This window comes from Triticum urartu, chromosome 4 (genome assembly GCF_003073215.2).
Source record: "Triticum urartu cultivar G1812 chromosome 4, Tu2.1, whole genome shotgun sequence".
In the NCBI taxonomy this organism is placed as follows: Eukaryota; Viridiplantae; Streptophyta; class Magnoliopsida; order Poales; family Poaceae; genus Triticum; species Triticum urartu.
In genome coordinates, this window is record NC_053025.1 from 115,219,207 (window position 1) to 115,234,979 (window position 15,773).

Here is a 15,773-nt window from a genome sequence, read left to right on the forward strand (position 1 = left end):
GGCTGGGCCATCACTCTGGGCAGCGTACTGCTCTTGTGTCTTGAACATCTTTTGAACATGAATTTTTTTATTAGAAAAGAAGGATGACCCCCGGCCTCTGCATTTAGGCGATGCATATGGCCACTTTATTAATTATTCTCATAAGACCTTATAAAGTAATACAACAGTAAGACTAAAGCCACCGTCTAAACACCTCTATCCAACTGATGAAGGGGCGCAGATAACCTGGGCCTAATACCAAACAGACATCGCAGCCAAACCTAACATCTAAGACCTGAGAATCCATCCAGGACGCCTGCCGGGCATGGGTCTCACCGGTCCGGCATGCACTCAGATGCCGCCGCCGCCAACTGCCACCGCTCCATCTTCAGAACTGTACTGCTGCATCAACCTTGCTCGGTCTAGCTATCGTCGACGCCACCATGGCGCCAAACGACACCTCCTCCCTGCGCGCAGACAGCTGAGCACGTTGCGGTCGCCACTGATACACCTCAGCGCCATGCTGCCAGGTATCACCAGCTGACACAGCTTGAAGTCCTTGGAAGATCTGTCGTGCGTAGCACCTGCCGACCAGGCATGACAAAGCGTAGCACCTGTCGGTCAGGCATGACTTGACATCACCACCGAAGCTCCGTGCAAGACGAAGCCGCTCCACCTCCTGCCTCTGACATCCAGCGCTGCTCCGCAAACGATGCTCCCAAGAGAGAAACGACACCGCAGTGCCGCCATCGTCCGATCTGGAACACCAGATCCTAGGGTTTCCCCCAGAGCAGCACGAGTGGGTCGACAATAGTTACACGACGATGCCTTCATCAAGGTAACGGCGAAAACGCCGCCATCGCCTGCCGTCGGCTCGGTTTTCACCGGCAACCATGTCTCCCCTACTCGCAACCGGGACAAGATGATGGATCTCGAGATCCGATCACCAAGCCTCTGGCCGGCCATCTCGGGAAGAAGATGACCACCACGTCCACCAGTGTCACCACGCCGGGTACGTGTCGCCGCGGGCACCCCCATGATGCCTAGAGGGCGACAAGCCCCGACGAATCCCATGCCTCGCCAGCCGCCATGGCCCAGACCCCGGCACCACTAGATCCAGATCGGATCGGGGTCCAGGGCCCCAAGCCGCAACCGCCGCGGAGGCAGCACCACTGGACAGTGCCTAGCCCTCCAGCCCGCCGTCGAGTCATCGCCGGAGCTCCGCCGCGCCACGCAGCCAAGCCACCGCCGGGATAACTCGCGCCGCCGCCAGAGAAGCCGCAGCCGCCGCGCGTTGGAGAGGCCTCAAGCCGCAACTGCACCGCCGCCAGGCAGGGGCGCCGCCACCCAACACGCCCTCCGCCGTGCCGCTGGGCCCCGCCCAGCCCAGCGCCGTCTCGCGCCGGACGCCAACCGCGAGGAGAGGGGCAAGATCCCCGCCGCCACCAACGCCGACCGGTCTTTGCCCGGCGGCGCTGTGCGGTGGCGGCGGGGGGAGAGATCGACGAGGGAGGACGAGGGGCGGCGGCTAGGGTTTCCCCCGAGGACGCTCGCGGGAGCGGCTCGGGGGTCAGGGATGCGTGCTGCTTCTGAAATGCATCACTTTTTTTACAGTTACTTGTGTGGGAATCAATCTATGTTTGGATGGTTAGGAGGCAGTGGTATTCTCAGCCCGTCATGTTTGAAGTATGCTTGCATTATTTCTGAATTTATTTTAGACTTTCGACAATGTTCGTTCAGCGAGAGGAGACGTTTTCGTCGACTGTGAGGCGAGTGCTCGTAGGTGTAGGATGTGTATTCATAGGGTGAGTGTATGCTCGTGTATGTGACTATGTGAGCGACTTTGATTGTAGTGTGTAAAGAAAAACTTACTCCTTGTGTACAGTGGTAGTACATGCTTCACGGTGTACTCCACTACAAATACAAGGGGTATCATGGGCCCCGATGCAGCACCGCACCGCACGAAGCGAAACCCTCCCGTGTGGGGGCCACGGTATTGGAAGAGACAAAAACAAAAATAACCAAACCTAAACCCTCCGGTGCACGAAGCTCAACAAGCTAGAAAAGAAAAAGAGTAGGAAAAAAATTCATGTACTACAAGCAGCACATCACAGCACTCCAACAAGGCTACAAAGTCTACTCTGCTACAGTAACAGTCTCTGGTCAAATGTCAGGAAGTACGTACGGCTGCATTTGCAGCGGTACAGACAGCAGTACAGGTGTACAGGTAGTACTGCCAGTAGGAGCAGCAGCATTTTTTTTACCCGTTTAAACCGGGAAAAAGGAAAAGCGTTTCTGCAGTGTGTCAAGTAGTACTAGTAGGATAACAATAATATGTTGATAGAAGAAGAGTAGTCTTGAGCCTTGAAGTCCATCACTCTCTCGTGCAGGCATAGGGAAGAGAGCCAGAGAGGAGAAGATAGGCAAGCAAGGAGAGGAGTGGCTTGAGCTGCCTGGGCGGGAAAGGAAACTGGGGAGGAGGAGGAGGAGGCCCAGTGCGCATGCTGGTGAACTGGTGAGAGAAAAGGGGAAAGGAAAAAAAGGAAAAGGAGCAGATTTCTGTATCCTATCGCCGATTCCCACGCGCCCGGCTCTCTCCCTCCCACGCTCCCACGCGAGCCCGCCGCTTTTCTTCCTTCCCTCCTTCCACATTGCGACGCCGCCGCGGCCCCGGTACAGTCCCCTTCTTCTCTTCCTCCTCCCCCCTCGCCGCGTTGATCTGCGCCGGCGTCCGTCCGGCCGGTTGGTTGGGCAATGCGATTCCCGTTCCCGCTCTCCTTCTTTCGCCGGGCCTAGTCCGCCAAAATTTGGTTTTGGGGGGGGGGGGGGGGGGGGGGGGGGGGGGGGGGGGGAACGAGGGACCGACGGTGGGAGAGCGAGTTCACAGTTCACACGGTTCATGTGAGTGAGTGATGGCTTGCCCTTCTCCGCCACGCCGAGGGTTTAATTGCGCCCGCAGGCAGGCGTTAATGCTGCCCCGATTTCGTTTCCGTTCCGTCCCCTTCCCTCTTTCTTCCAATGGCGTCTCGCTCTTCTTGATTGAGTTCTTCTCTTTCTTCCATTCATTTCCCGTGTGGGCCTGCCTGGGAAAGGGGAGAGATGTTCTCCTGCTCCTTCCTCCTGGCACTCTTCGGCGGGGTTCTGCAGATTCTGCTCTGCGTCCTGCCGCCGGTCTGGGATTTCGAGCAGATTCTCTATGAGATTTAGGTGTTGTGTAAGGCGAGGGAGGGTTTTCTCCGTGCTGCAATCGACTTCTCCTGGATTTGGTTTCTTGGTTGGATTTTGAGGTAAAATCTTGGCCGTCTCCTTAGGGTTTTCGGTTGATGCGAGGTGGTAGGATTTTGGGGTTTTACAGCGGATTCCTAGACAAGTTTCGACTGGAAAAGCCGCAAAAAAGTAGTGTTCTGTTATAGATTTGGATTTCTATGCAGAGAGGCCGGGGGTGATCCTCCTTTTCTAACAAAGGATTTGGAGGATAGTGGAAATGTAGTTTTCTGCAGTGACATATTCGCCTGTGACATCTCTCAGTTTCTGGGATCCGACTCATTATTTGATTTGATTTCGTATCTTGCTAACAATTTGTTGCCAAGAATTTGGTATTTGCGGTTGAAAGTCAGGTGTTATTTTGCTATAAGCGGGTTGCTTTAAAGATTTTGCTATTCCCATCCTTCAACAAATTCTGTTCTTACTCAAGAGGGATTATTTTTAGTGCCTGGTACGCTGGTAATCTGCAAGGAGGTGTGTACTAAAGGGCATTTCTCTCCATTCCTTTCTGTTTCAGTGTTGGTACCTGAACCCTGCCTTTGGTGGTCTCCAATAAACCAAGGGAACGACTGTGGATGCTTTGATGGTGTGGTGGGTGTGAGATGGATTGCCGGAATCCGCTCTGGAGGCGCAAATCGTCGGAGAGGAGCCCTGGGGAAAGTGAGATCTTCAGTTTGGTGTCATCACATTCTGACCGTTAATCCCGTGGCCAGGTTCTGCTCCATATGTTAATTTTGTTGTTTAGATGGGATTGCATGTCTTATATCTTGTTTGCTTGAGTTTTTTCGATTTCAAATACAGCGAAACATGTACAGTAGAGGGAAACATCATGGTGATAGTTCAGGTGTTACTTTCAGATTTCGGAAAGCAACTTTGGGACTTCTAGTGAAAACAAAGCAATGTGTTACTATTGGCATCTCAAGCAATGTGTCATTTGCAGTCTTGGACAGATTTGTCGAACATTCAGCTTCACTTCAACCTGTTTCTGGTGGGACATAATCAGACCTTACTATACTGTTTGATGAAAACATTCTCACAAACCAGACTTACAAGTTTCATGCTAAATTGCTAATAAGTAGGAGTACTAACAATGTCTTGTTAGATGTTACTACATAGCAAGACACTGCAGTAGCTGGACTGTGTTTGAGTGCTCATGTTTATGTGATTTTAGAAGGTTGCAATGTATTTGTCTTCTGAACCACGGTTACACTAGTAAATGGTGCATCTAGTAGAGAGTGGTAATTCTAGGAATTTTCTCTTAGTCATATGTTTTTCCTAATTAGAGCAAAAACGGATTGTGGGTTGAGCTTTTTTCAATACTTGTCTTAGTTTTACATGGGTTTGGTATGAGATAGATTAGTTACCATGTACAGTATGTTATCTTGAAATTATGAGATCAATGGCCCTCATAGCCATGGTGTTGTTATCTTGAGATTATCAATGATTACTATCTGCTTCCTCTATCTCATTTCTAATAGTAGAGGGAAATGACCATCATAGCCATGGTGTTATTATCTTGATATTATAAGATACTTCCTCCGTCCCAAAATAAATAAGTGTCTTATTTTGGGACGGAGGGGTAGATTAGTTACAATGTATGTTTAGCCATAAATGATGAAGAGATTAATGTGGGAAAAAGAGAAAAAGGGTTATCAATTCTACATGCGCGTGTCATATTCTTTTAGAAGATTGCAAAAACTGTAGGCCTTCTATTTTTAAATGGGGGAAGGGAGTATCTTTAAGCTGTCATGCAATATCTGATTTTGATTACTGTATCAGGCAGTGATACTTTTTACGAAAGTTTATCATAGAACTGACAGAAATTAATATAACCAATCATATACTTTTCATTTTCGAAGTTTTTGTTTCCTATATTTTGGTCCTAGATAGTTAGAATCCTCAATACATTTTTAGAAAAAAAGGAAAACATCTCCAATATATACAGGAACAAAGTTGTGTTACGCTTGAATACTGAGGTCACAATTAAACTTGTCAAAATTGTATGTTTTAGTTGAAACGTTTGCATGACTATATCAGTGACTTATGCCGTGCTGAATGAATTCCATACTGCTTTTTTCATGATGGAGCTGAATGTGTAGATTTTGCTTCAGATTCATTTATTATCTTAGTTTTAAGATAATTGCTGGTTATGTAACAGGCCTCAAGCTTGATTTCCACTACGTTGGTTTAGAAGATTACTATTGCCTAGCTCAACTTCTCAAAAAGAGGAGCTGGGAGCTGGGAGGAATGACTCATCTGGTACAGTGATTAGATGATGCCTTGAGGCTTTTGTAGACTATTCGTAAATTTGAATTTCTTTGGCAAATGCTTTGCAGAAAACATTCTCAGTTTGTTCACTTTTGGCAAATACAGGATACCAAACCTATCTCCATTGGTGGTTCCCCAAATCATAGCCAATCACCTGAAGCTTCCTCGAGAATTAGAGACGGTGAAACCCATGAAACTGAAGCAGGAAAATCATTGAATGAGAAGCTAACATGGGCAAATGGGCCAAATGATTCTTCCCCGCAGCATGGTCAACTACCACCGCAGGAGGTCCTTACAAATGTAGGAGATGCTGATATGAAGGATTCTGTGAAAAGTTTAAGTGAGAAGCTTTCTGCTGCTCTTTTGACTATCAGTGCTAAAGAGGACTTGGTGAAGCAGCATGCAAAAGTTGCAGAAGATGCTGTTGCAGGTATTGTTTTTTTCATGTTAGATTGCATGCATTCATGCTAGTCAGTAGTTTCCTCTCTTTATTAAGAATCACTGTTGCATCTGCTGAAATTAAGAAAGAGTAAACTCATAGATGATTTTTACTTTTGCATGCTCTTTGAGCAAATTTAGAATGGTATGAACAAGAAATCTATTTATTACATTGTAGTAACCAGAAATTTAGAATGCGTAGTAGTAGTTAACTCATACTTGTGATTTATTTGTAGGTTGGGAGCATGCTGAAGCTGAAGTTAGTAACCTGAAGCGGCTACTTGATGCTTCATCTCTGAAGAATGCCTCTCTGGAGGATCAAGTCAGCCACTTGGATGGTGCTCTCAAGGAATGCGTCAGGCAGCTTCGCCAGGCACGAGAAGAACAGGAGGAGAAAATCCGTGATGCAGTTGCTAAGAAGTCCCAGGAATTGGAGTCTGAGATGTCTGAGCTCCAGAACAATATCGTGGACCTGAAGCAGCAGCTTGAAGCCTCTGATCTGCGGGAAAAACTTCAGGTAGCAGAGAAAGAATGCAAGGATCTCAAGATCGAGTTGCTCACGCTATCCAAGGAATTGAAGATGCTTGCACTGGAAAGAGACTTGAGCAGCCAAGCAGCAGAGACAGCGAGCAAACAACACTTGGAAAGTGTGAAGAAAATTACAAGAGTCGAGGCAGAATGCCGTAGGTTGCGCCATGTGACACGTAGAACCTCCCTAACCAATGATTCTTCTAGGCCTGTTCCAAACAATGCTTGCATGGAATCTCTGACTGACAGCCAGTCTGATAGTGGGGAGCATATGCTAGCTATTGACAGCGAAGTAAAAAATTCTGATCTGTGGGCCTCAGCTCTTATAGCAGAACTCGATCAGTTCAAAAACGGCAACGAGGGCACAAGAGATCTTGTAAATAATCCTGTTGAAATTGACCTAATGGATGACTTTCTTGAGATGGAAAAGCTGGCCGCATTGCCTGAAGCGGATCACACGAGCTCTAGCTTTGGAACAGAAACTGATTCTGACCGGGCTGTGACCAGAGATATCTCAAGAGGCGAAACTGAAGCCCTACAGCACCAGGTTATGGATCTGCAAGCAAAGGTTGAAAAGATCGAACATGAGAAAAAAGAGCTTGAAATGGCCCTTGCGGAGGCTAGAAATCAGCTTGACACGTCATGTGACACTCTCATGGCAGCTGACAGCAAGCTTGTTGACCTGCAGATGCAGTTAAACTTGGCAAACAAGTCCAAAGATGCTGCTTTAGGACAAGCTGACCGGTTAGATGGTGAGAGGAAGTCATTGGCATTGCAGTTGGAATCAAAGTCAGCAGAAGTTGAGAAGCTTCAGGGTGTGGTGACTTCATTGGAAGAAAGTGGGGCTAGCAAGGAGTTGGAGTTGGAGTTGCAGTTAGAATCAACTACTGCAGAGGTAGCAAATCTTCGAAAGACGGTGGCATCCTTGGAAGCGAAGATTGATGCAGTGAAAACCCTGTCTGCGCAGCACAAAGCAGATGCAGACATGGCAAAGACAGCTAAAGACACGTTAGAGACACAACTGCGATCTGCACACACAGAAATTGGGCAGCTAAGAGGAATTATCGAAACACTGGAGAGTGAGGTGCAGAAGGGAAAGATGTGTCACAAAGAGCTTGAGGCACAAATAGAGGCTATGAAGACTGAATCAGAGAGAACATTTTTGGTGGAGTCCACCAAAGAATCACTAGAGGCTCAGCTCCTGGTAGCAAATTCAGAAATCGCAAAGCTGCATGTAACGGTCAATGCACTGGAGTCTGATGCGGCAAAGGAGAGGGAATATTCTTCGGAGGTCAATATGCAATTGGAGGCAGTTGAGGGCATCAGAAAGGTTTTGGGGTCTGAGCTTGAGTCTGCGCACCAGGAGACCATGAAGCTCCAGGAGAAGGTGTTGTCACTGGAAGTGAGACTTAAAGAGCAGAGTGTGTTGCTGGTAGAATTCACTGCCAAGGCAGAGGATGCAGTCTCTGCGAGGAAGGCAATGGGGAGTCAACTTGAAGAGGCAAATCTGGAACTCGCGAAACTGACAAACAGGGTGAGCTTGCTACAAGGGAAGATTGAGCAGGAGAAGCTGCTCTCAGAAGAGTATGAAGCAAAATGCCGCAAATTGGAGGCTCAGCTGTCAAGGGACAGTCGCGAGGCAAAGCTTTGGCGACTCGCCAACACAAATGGAGACCTGAAGTTCAAGCAGGTAAACCTTTTAGAAGTTGACAACATTGGGCTAAAATAACATGGGTGGTACCTGCTATTAGCCTAGGTTCTAAGCACCCCTCTCAAGGCATATGGTCTAATCACTCCTGAAACTTGAGAAATCCCTGTATAACAATCATCATCATCTTCATCGCAGGAGAAGGAGGTCGCCAGTGCTGCAGGGAAGCTCGCGGAGTGCCAGAGGACGATCGCCAACCTCGGGCTTCAGCTGAAATCTCTGACGAACCTTGACAGTGTGATGACCGAGCCTGGCAAGCTGGAATCCAAGGACACGCTGCTGGACTTCAGAGAAGATGGCACTGAGCCGCTCGCCGATGAATCGTACGGCCTGCATCTCCCAATGAGCAACGGGGGCTGCGCCTCGCCTGTTCCTCGGGCGCAGTCCCCGTCATCGCGGCGCTCGGTGTTCTCGGGTTATCGTCGATCGGTAGCTACAGGGGCAGAGCAAGGGAGTGAGTCGTGATGGAAGGGATTGTGCATAGGCCATAGGGTTATCTAACTGTTCCTGGATGTTGTTGTCAGTTGTCACCTGGTGGTAGATGATCGGTGTGCATTTACTGGAAGTTGATGGTTCGCTTGGATTTGTGCTGTCTGTCATTTTCGGTCCTGTCTGTCACTAGATGATCGGTGTTTCGCTAGATGCAGATGATTAGTAGTGTACTTGCACTAAAATGTTACCTAGGACAATCTCAAAACAAAGACCAAGCAGCAAAACTGCAATTACGGTGTCCTTTTTAAAATATACTTCTTCGCTTTTCACTAATTTGCCACGTGTAAAGTAGCACGCTGGTCATTTAGTAATTGAGAAAAGTATGTTTTTCAAAATAAAATAAATCGCAGATCAATTGAGTGCTACTCCTACACGATAGATCTGTAGTCCTTATTTCAATGTGTGGAACTGCATGAGCATATGATATTGATGGGAGACGGTAGCATGAGATACGTTCCACAAATTTGGATGGCGATCCTGTAAATGTGTGTAGTTATGTAATCATGTAATATATTGGTTTGTGATTTTCATCTCCTCATGTGTTCTCAACCTCGTTTTGTAAAAAGAAACTTATGATTCCTCTGAATGCAGCTGAAAGTTTACACACAGATTAATTTCTTTGCCAAACGTTCTCCGTAGCCATCTTTGGAAGCGACCAGGGATGAGACAACGAGGTTGCTCGTTGCCAAATCCTCACAACTTCTAAGATGATCAACTACAGTTTGTTTTTCTTTGAAAATTAGGGTGACATCCAGCCTCTATCATCATGGCGCACTTCACCGTTTACATTGGGTTCTTCGAAAAGGCGATGACCTCTGCGCCATTGTGACGCATACCACCACCGTTCTTGGGTTTCATTCGATCCAATCGTTGGTTTGATTTTGCCTCTCGTTCTGCTGTTTCTTGGTGTTTGGGTGTTCATTGGTTGCTGCAGATGCACACGCTACTTGCAAAAGTAAGACCACAATTACGGTGCCCTTTTAAAAACTACCTTTTCACTTCTCACCAATGGCCGTGCTTGCCACATTTCACGGCAGAAGATGTCACTTTGCCCATCAATTGGTACAACATAACTTAAAGTCCAAAGTACAGGTATATTTGGTGAGTTAACTACTAATAATGCCAATTAAGCCATGTACGGTACTACTTCCTCCGTTTCGAATTACTTATAGCAGGTATGGATGTATCTAGATGTATTTTAATTCTAGATACATCCATTTCTGTGACGAGTAATTTGGAACAGAGGGAGTAGACGATGGCGGCCTGTTTCTATATTATTGACTTGCCTGTGCCTCGACTCTAAAACGACCAACGCCACAACACCAAGGGCCAGCACATGAATACTACCGTAGTACGAGATTGCTAAATCTCAGTCGACTGAGATTTAGCCAAGTCTCGGTTAATGTTATATTCATGAGATCTTACGTGAAGATTCGTGTAAACTTTTCTTTTTAGTTTTTTTTCTTTTTTGCATATTATATCAGTTGACCTAGACTTGGTTAAGTCTCGGTCAACTGAGACCTGGCCACGCTACTACTAGTACTACGAGCCCGTGCTCCCCCAGCCAAGCCAGTCTCTGACGTCCATTCCATCACCGGAACCAGAACGGCACAGCTCTGCTCGTCCATGGGTCTCGTCTGCTCGGCTCCCAAGGTCTACAAGCCGGCGGCCGAGGTCGACCTCGGCCCCGACAGCGACGAGCACTACATCAGTCCCAACGTCAAAGGTTCTTTCTTCCCCGATTTCACGCTCGCATTTTCTACTCCTGCTGAATCTTCTTTGTTTCTTGTCTGTATATGTTCTTCAGCTCCTCGGGTGGCTGGGCTTCCGGTGAAGATGTTCGCGTGGGTGCTGGAGACGCCCGTCCTCGGCTCCGTCGTGCTCTACGTCCTCAAGAAAGACAACCTCGTCAACAAGGTGGAGATCAAATCAAACAACCTTCTTTCTGCTCTTTCTAGTGTCGATTGCCATGTGGAACCGCAGCAGGAACTAGAGCTTAACACTGAATTTGACCTGACGCTGCAGCTCGTCTCCGACGCCGACATCCCGGAGCCGCCATTGTTCACTCCCACTCACACCTGGCAAGGTGGATTCTCATCACCTCCGGTCCGTTCCTGCATAAGTAGTTCTTTTGTCACATTGGGTTTAACTCGGTCATGTCCACTGTTACTGCAGACATCCCTGAGCAGAACGTGAGCCTGGCCAAGCCCGGGTGGTCGCCGGCGGAGCGTGTTGAGGAGGCCGTCGGCTGCCTCCCTGGCCTCGCCGACCCGTCATCGCCGGGCTTCAGGCGCTGGACGATCCGGGATTTCACCAAGGCCTACACTTCAGGAGAGATCACTCCTGTCATGGTAAACATTTTATCTGTTCCGTGTCGCACTACGTACTGGTAGCCACCACTTGATCACGCGAGCACCGGGCGTGGTTGCAAACACATGATGATTGATCAGCGACGTGTCCGGTGTCCCTGTTGAATTCGCAGGTGGCGAGGAGGTTTCTGGCGGCGGTGGAGGAGTGCTCGGGCCCAGACCTGAACATGGCCCTGTTCATCAGCTACGACCCCGAAGACATCCTCAGGCAGGCCGAGGAGTCCACCCTCAGATACCAGCAAGGTAAACATCAGCTTACCAAAACTTATGCCTCGTTTCTCCGGTCCAATCAATCAATCACCCTCAGACACGTACGCCGCCGGGCCGGGCCGGTGACAGCGAAGCGATCGCCGTGACATTTAAGCAGTAGGGCCGTCGCCGGCCGAATCGAGGATGGCGTGGCAGTGGCAGTGGCACCGCCATTACGGATGGTACGAAGACGATGCCCCGCTGTCTTTGCATTCGCACCTCCTCCGTGGTCCCGCTCAGCTCACTCATCACGGTGTGTATAGTTAGGTGGGTAGCGCAGCAGAGCCAACGGTGGTGTCGCCATTGCGAGAACCTGCCTGAGGTCTCTCAAGAGCAGTGGAGGAACACGTTGCTCCTCGAGTTGTTGCAGATTCAGCAAGTCTCGAAGCTGGCAGGAAATTCAGGCGTTCACGGGGAAAAACCCAGCCCAATGCCCATGCATGAATGGCCGATCTGGAGATGCTGGTGCGTACGCGTCCATGGTCCTGAATCCCGCGGAGGTGAAAGCAGTCGGCACTGATCTGTGCTAGAATTCGCCCTATAGTGAGTCGTATTACAATTCACTGGCCGTCGTTTTACAACGTCGTGACTGGGAAAACCCTGGCGTTACCCAACTTAATCGCCTTGCAGCACATCCCCCTTTCGCCAGCTGGCGTAATATGTACTAACTTTAAAGTTGGGTCATTTATTTTGGAACGGAGGGAGTATATGCGTGCGCCATTTCAAAACGGAGGAAGTACGTCTGATGCGCTGTGCATTGCAGGGGCGCCTCTGTCTGCCATGGATGGGGTGCTGGTGGCAGTCAAGGACGAGATCGATTGCCTGCCCTACCAAACAACCGGTAAAAATACAGTAAAACGCAAGATTTTTGTTTTTTAGCTGAACATACGCTGGTACTGTGTTGCACTTGCACAGAGGAGCGTTAGGTTGCGTGCATGCACGCACTCGTCAACTCACCCAATAGTCATGTTTGATGCGAAGATATGAATGGTGGATCGCTTGCACCTGGCTCTCTTCTTATCGACTTAAATGAGTCAACATACACACAAAAATGTGTCCATATACATCCGAGTCAGAAAAAGTTAGTAGAACATCTTGTAACAGTGAAAGGAGGGAGTAGGTTTTCAAATATGTCTATGTTTCACAAATACTCGTGCATGCAGGAGGCACGAGTTGGCTGGGAAAGATGAGGCCGTGCGTGGCGGACGCGGCGTGCGTGGCGCAGCTGCGGGCCTGCGGCGCCGTCCTGGCCGGCAAGACCAACATGCACGAGCTCGGCGCCGGCACCAGCGGCATCAACCCGCACCACGGCTCCACCAGGAACCCCTACCACACCGCCAGGGTGTCGGGCGGCTCGTCCAGCGGCTCCGCGGCCGCCGTCTGCGCCGGCCTCTGCCCCGTCGCCCTCGGCGCCGACGGAGGCGGTGCGTGTGCTCTCTCTCTAGTGCTTTCAACAACTTGCAGTTAGTTATCTGCCCGCAATGCTACCTGAATCCCACCGTGCCTGTGATGCTTGCTCCATTATTTACAGGATCCGTTCGCATGCCCGCGGCGCTCTGCGGCGTCGTCGGCTTCAAGCCCACCGCAGGCCGGCTCTCCAACTCGGGGTGCCGTAGCTAACACATGGCCTAGCTGCTTTCATATGCACGCACTTGACTTGTGTAGTGACGAGTGCGCTGCTCTTTTAACTCAGGCTTCTCCCGTTGAACTGGACGGTGGGGGTGCCGGGGATCTTGGCGGCGACGGTCGAGGACGCACTTGTCGCGTCAGTGTCTCCACGCTTCTCTCTTGCATAAACTAGCTAGCACTTTCGTTATTACTTTTTGAACATCAACCAAATGGATGTTCCTGCTGTATCTATCTGCACTCTGCTCATCTTACCATGCATGTGACTGACTGATCTTTCAGCTACGCGGCCATGGTTGATCAGTCTGGACCAGCTCACTCCCAGGTAATTTTGTTACTTTTGCTGGATGCATGAGAGGTATTCAGCTAAATTTGCAGGCTTAAATATCCGTTTATTTGCAGCCCCAGCTGAATCTGCCATTGCTGACGTCCACCCATTCCATGCCTAACATCAGGCTAGCAAGATACGGAAAGGTGAGCTAGCGTCTCTGTCTTCAGATACAAACCGATTCAAGCCTCATGATGAACACAGGATAGTAGGAGTAGTAATAAGTGTAATAACTGGCATTTTGAACGCAGTGGTTCGACGACAGCTCCGAGGACATCCGGGGCTGCTGCGACAAGGCTCTGCAGATCCTGCGCGCGCACTACGGGTGGGAGGTATAGTACGAATTAAAGATTTGACCCATTTCTCTGAAACATTACTCCGCATTTCTCTGAAACAATGACATTTTTCGTGGATGGCACCGCAAGACCGTGGACGTGACGGTGCCTGAGGTGGAGGAGATGCGTCTGGCGCACTACGTGACCATGGGCTCCGAGTGCTCCGCTTCCCTCGCCACCAAATACCTCGACAAACTGTGAGTTTTGAGTTAGTTTCTTTCCATATACTGTAGTACTCTACTTTGAATCTGAAGGATTTGTGCGTGTGTGCGAACGAAGGGACAAGTCCGAGATCGGGTGGGACGTGAGGATCGCGCTGAGCGCCTACGGCTCCTTCAGCAGCAGGGCTTACCTCAACGCGCAGCGGATTCGGTCAGTCTGATTCAGACCACGTTTTTGTTCTGTTTTCTACTAGTAGATCTTTTTTCTGAATGGATGGTATGATCTTGAGAGCTGCGTGCTTCACAGAAACCGTCAGATGTACTTCCACAACAAGATCTTCGAGACGGCCGACGCCATCGTTACACCCATGACTGGGTACGTGCGTGGGGAGTGTTCTCATCTGCCTGTCAAGCTAGCTGTTCACGTCATCCATCATTATTTCTTGGTGGCATTCTTTCTTACCACCACCGCATTTTCCTGTGGGTGCAGCGTGACCGCGTACGCGCTGCAGGACGACGCGCTGCGCACCGGAGAACTCGATTACATAAACGCAGGTACGACCGTCCTCCACGTTTCCAGTGAAACTCGTGTGTCTCAAAGCTGCAGCAAATCCAGTGGGAAGCTGCAACAATGTTTACGCTAACTCGTGGTCTTGTTGTTGCACCCAAAACCAGCCGCGATCTCGAGGTACTCCATCGCAGGGAACTTCCTCGGCTTGCCGGCCATCACCGTCACGGTGCGCATCCATCCACTCAGCTTTCCAGGGTGCTTCGTGTACCTCGCGCAAGAAACAATCTGACACGATTTTTCTTGGAAAAATCTCCAGGTCGGGTACGACAGGGGAGGCCTCCCCGTCGGCCTCCAGTTCATCGGCCGGCCGTGGGCGGAGGCGACGCTGCTGCATTTAGCCTACGCCATGCAGGTCAGTCTCACCACATGCATCTCCTCACGACCTCACGGCCATCTCTTCAGGGCCAGTACCTTTTTTCTTCCTCTCTCAGCAGTGGTGGATGTGGTTGTTTGTGCAGGAAGCGTGCTCTAAGAGCTGCAGGAAACCCATGGTGTCCTTTGATCTCCTCAGCAAGAAAGAGTAGCTTCTGTTAGTCATACGACTTACGATGTGTGCGGCGAGAGAAGACCATTGATTTGGATGCGAATAGCTATGAACATTAAGTTTGTATAAGCTTGAGATACATTGTAGAATATCTGCGTACAGCAGCCGTATGATACACTAATGCAGTGGTACTTTTTTTTTGAAACACGGTACAGATGCCGACGTTCTCACACACATATATTACTCATGCCTATATAAACATGCACACCATGAGATTGGATTTGCATGTCTTGATATTGACGAAGTCATCATAGATGTTTTGTTGTCGACGGGCACACTTACCTCTGAAGAATAAAACTGCTAAAGTTAAGTTGAATATGCCCATGTTGAAAATATCATCACCTTTTTCCATTCGACTAATCCACGAGTTAACAATAAGCATGACAATACGGTATACAACCCATACCGATACCTAAGCATGTGAGCGCGTACAGTACATAAAACCGAAACATCTATGAACAACATATATATTGCTAGCACCTGAACGAGCAAATAGGGGGTGAACGAATCATACCCTTTCGTTGGCAAGGCCAACGCGGCGGCGGTGGCGGCCTCGACGGCATTCGTAGGATTTTCCCCGGAGAGGAAGTGTGAAGTAATATAGTAGCGGGTAGTATTCCTCAGTAGATAAGCAAGGTTATCGAACCAATACAAGACTCACGCAAACGGCCAGTCAACAATACCTACAAACACAAGAGCAAATACTTGCACCCAACACGGGCAAGAGGGTTGTCCATCCCCTTGTACTCGTTAATTGCAAGGATTAAATCTGATAATAGGTGATAAATGAATTGCAAAGTAAAATAAAGAAAGAAAATTGCAGCGAGGTATTTTTGGTTTTTGTAATATGATTAAAATAGACCCTAGAGCCATAGTTTTCACTAGAGGCATCTCTCTCATAAAAATAGCATAC

At 49.0% G+C, this 15,773-nt stretch overlaps 2 protein-coding genes across 5 annotated transcripts; both read left to right on the forward strand.

Moving 5' to 3' along the window:
* Nucleotides 1–2,377: 2,377 nt before the first annotated feature.
* Nucleotides 2,378–8,784, forward strand: LOC125550954 (filament-like plant protein 3). 3 transcript variants are annotated; one of them, XM_048714089.1, is made up of 7 exons: nt 2,807–2,884; nt 3,761–3,956; nt 4,101–4,231; nt 5,402–5,502; nt 5,617–5,941; nt 6,186–8,167; nt 8,324–8,784. In XM_048714089.1, coding segments are annotated over exons 1-7 (3,063 nt in total). In that variant the 5' UTR covers nt 2,807–2,883; the 3' UTR covers nt 8,651–8,784. The 3 variants fall into 3 exon arrangements, with proteins under 3 accessions (XP_048570048.1, XP_048570046.1, XP_048570047.1); XM_048714091.1 differs by lacking the exons at nt 2,807–2,884; nt 4,101–4,231 and adding an exon at nt 2,378–2,494; XM_048714090.1 differs by lacking the exons at nt 2,807–2,884; nt 4,101–4,231 and adding an exon at nt 2,917–3,266.
* A 1,457-nt stretch (nt 8,785–10,241) lies between these two features.
* On the forward strand, nt 10,242–15,097 carry LOC125553655 (fatty acid amide hydrolase-like). 2 transcript variants are annotated; one of them, XM_048717408.1, is made up of 19 exons: nt 10,242–10,403; nt 10,485–10,594; nt 10,703–10,763; nt 10,853–11,028; nt 11,160–11,289; nt 12,059–12,136; nt 12,459–12,719; nt 12,827–12,902; nt 12,989–13,060; nt 13,204–13,246; nt 13,324–13,395; nt 13,501–13,581; nt 13,675–13,781; nt 13,864–13,956; nt 14,053–14,121; nt 14,236–14,300; nt 14,421–14,482; nt 14,573–14,668; nt 14,775–15,097. In XM_048717408.1, exons 1-19 carry the CDS (start codon nt 10,304–10,306, stop codon nt 14,838–14,840), a joined length of 1,818 nt encoding a protein of 605 aa, XP_048573365.1. In that variant the 5' UTR covers nt 10,242–10,303; the 3' UTR covers nt 14,841–15,097. The 2 variants fall into 2 exon arrangements, with proteins under 2 accessions (XP_048573365.1, XP_048573366.1); XM_048717409.1 differs by lacking the exon at nt 12,059–12,136.
* Nucleotides 15,098–15,773: the final 676 nt, after the last annotated feature.

Excerpts from the sequence above, each read along its gene's own strand:
- LOC125553655 (XM_048717408.1), top strand. The coding sequence starts at position 10,304 with ATGGGTCTCGTCTGCTCGGCTCCCAAGGTCTACAAGCCGGCGGCCGAG. Across the intron at positions 11,029-11,159 it reads GAGAGATCACTCCTGTCATG|GTGGCGAGGAGGTTTCTGGC; the intron begins GTAAACATTTTA and ends TTGAATTCGCAG. Across the intron at positions 13,247-13,323 it reads CTGGACCAGCTCACTCCCAG|CCCCAGCTGAATCTGCCATT; the intron begins GTAATTTTGTTA and ends GTTTATTTGCAG.
- LOC125550954 (XM_048714089.1), top strand. Across the intron at positions 4,232-5,401 it reads TTCACTTCAACCTGTTTCTG|GCCTCAAGCTTGATTTCCAC; the intron begins GTGGGACATAAT and ends GTTATGTAACAG. Across the intron at positions 5,503-5,616 it reads TGGGAGGAATGACTCATCTG|GATACCAAACCTATCTCCAT; the intron begins GTACAGTGATTA and ends TGGCAAATACAG.